This window comes from Priapulus caudatus, unplaced genomic scaffold (genome assembly GCF_000485595.1).
Source record: "Priapulus caudatus unplaced genomic scaffold, Priapulus_caudatus-5.0.1 Scaffold472, whole genome shotgun sequence".
Lineage (NCBI taxonomy): Eukaryota > Metazoa > Priapulida > Priapulimorpha > Priapulimorphida > Priapulidae > Priapulus > Priapulus caudatus.
The window spans coordinates 87,876-90,096 of record NW_014577533.1 but is presented as its reverse complement, the minus strand read 5'-3'; the positions used below and the strand labels follow the sequence as shown (position 1 = coordinate 90,096).

General features: G+C 48.9%; 1 protein-coding gene across 1 annotated transcript in view; it reads left to right on the top strand.

Moving 5' to 3' along the window:
* LOC106810773 (UDP-glucose 6-dehydrogenase-like) overlaps window positions 1–2,221 on the top strand; it is a 16,950-nt gene that overhangs the window by 4,586 nt on the left and 10,143 nt on the right. Inside the window, exon 3 of the mRNA XM_014814222.1 lies at window positions 734–901. Coding sequence (XP_014669708.1) covers window positions 734–901 — 168 coding nt within the window. The remainder of the gene's footprint in view (window positions 1–733; window positions 902–2,221) is intronic.

Here is a 2,221-nt window from a genome sequence, read left to right as displayed (position 1 = left end):
GTGTGTGTGTGTGTGTGTGTGTGTGTGTGTGTGTGTGTGTGTGTGTGTGTGTGTGTGTGTGTGTGTGTGTGTGTGTGTGTGTGTGTGTGTGTGTGTGTGTGTGTGTGTGTGTGTGTGTGTGTGTGTGTGTGTGTGAAGAGGGGCGAAAGAGAGCAAGCGAGCAAGGGAAGGCGAGAGAGCGAGAGATACCACTGACTAACAACACTGGTCACACAACACTAAAGATAAACTCAAGAAACAAGTATGAAGATACTCAATGTATGTATCGGCATATGTACATGCCCGATTTATCGGTAAGCTTGGGACACACTAGACGATTTTTCAGGCGATTGAGTTTGGCGACTGAATCGGACGACTGAGTGGACACACTAGGCGATTTTCAGCGCGATTCATCGGCGATTTTTCTCCCGCTGCAACACTAAAACACTCGCGCCACCTAGATTGATAGTCACATGATTGAAAATCGCACCGTTTGATTGGCTGATGAATTATCCGGGTCGGCGACTCATTCGCCGACCCGGACACACTAGGCGATTGTAGTCGCGCGACTCAAATAATCGCCGATTTTTTCAAACATGTTTGATTCGAAAATCCTCGGCGACTCACTGGACACACTAGGCGATTTTCACCGGCGATTGAGTCGGGGGTTTTTCTAAACTACTAAAATAATAAAATAATTCGCGTCACCCTGTCCCACTTCCGCACGCCAATGCCACGGATGTTCTATTTACAGGGACGCGCCCCTAATATGAAGCCGCTCGAGGCGGCGGCTCGTACTATCGCGCGTGCCGTGCAAAGTGGGAGTAAGATCATAGTAGAGAAGAGCACCGTACCGGTTCACGCATCGGAGACCATCCGCAACATACTAGAGGCCAACATGAACCCCGGCTGTTCCTTCCAGGTGAGTGTTCACGTATGTGTTGTAAAGGTCCAGTCTACTATAATCCCCCCCCCTCTTTCCCAGCCATAATGATGCAGTTAGAGTTTGAGTGTTTGAGTTTGAGTGTTAGAGTTTGCTTCAGATCAAGGGGGTTAGCGTTAGGGTGATTAACTAAGGTTATGCTAAGTGTTGGGTTTTTGCTTAGGGAGAAGTTGATGGTGATGACGATGACGATGATGACGATGATAATGATGACGATGATGATGATGACGATTATGAAAATGATGATGATGAGGATGATGTTGATGATGATGATGATGATGATGATGATGATGATGATGATGATGATGATGATGATGATGATGATGATATAGGCCTCGGCCGCATTAGAAAAGTGATTACAGTGCCAACCAAAACCTAAGCCACTCGTTTTGGATGAGTGTTTGCGCATGAGTGGTTATAAAACTGATTGAGTGGCAGAAGATCATGTGCTGAGTAAAGACTTCGAGCAACGCGGGTTGTAGCAGCAACCGCAACAGCCGCAGGAGTAGCATCAGCAGCGACAACAGCAGTAAAGCATCATTATCATCATTATTATCATCATCATCATCATCAGCAGCAGCATCAGCATCATCATCATCATCATCATCATCATCATCATCATCATCATCATCATCATTAGAAACAGAAGCAGAAACAGAAGCAGAAACAGCTGAAACAACAACAGCATCAACAATCAACATCAATAACAGCAGCAGCAGCAACACTAGCAACAGCAGCGGCAGCACCACCAGCAGCAGCAGCACCACCGCCACCACCAGCAGCAGCAGCAGCACCACCACCAGCAGCAGCAGCGTTCACGGGCGATATGTCGCGCTGCGATCAGAATCACGTCTACAGAGTTCACTGTCCCATATCGCCTGCCTGCATGTGCGTGGCGCGGACGCGAAATTATTTTGCCCACTTGAGTTCCGGATACACCATAGATAGTGTTTGGTAAGGGCCCAGTCACACCAGAGCTACGCTCATCACGATCGCCCCGTCCTCCAAAAATTTGCCCGAGCGTGGTGAGCGTGGTTGAGAGCGTGGCCAATTGGGCCCCAGCCGGGCCCAGCGCCGATACTACGATCTAATTACGTCCATACTACGATCTAAGTGCGTCTTTACCCCGATCTCATTGCGCTCAACAAGCTTTCACCACGCTCAACACCACGCCCGCATCACGCTTACACTGCGCTCACTGCTTATTTATTGCGACCAATCAGATCGCATTGTGTTCGAACGACGCTTGCACTGCGCCTAAGCAACGCTCACCGCGCCGCGCCAGTCACGCTTCTAGTG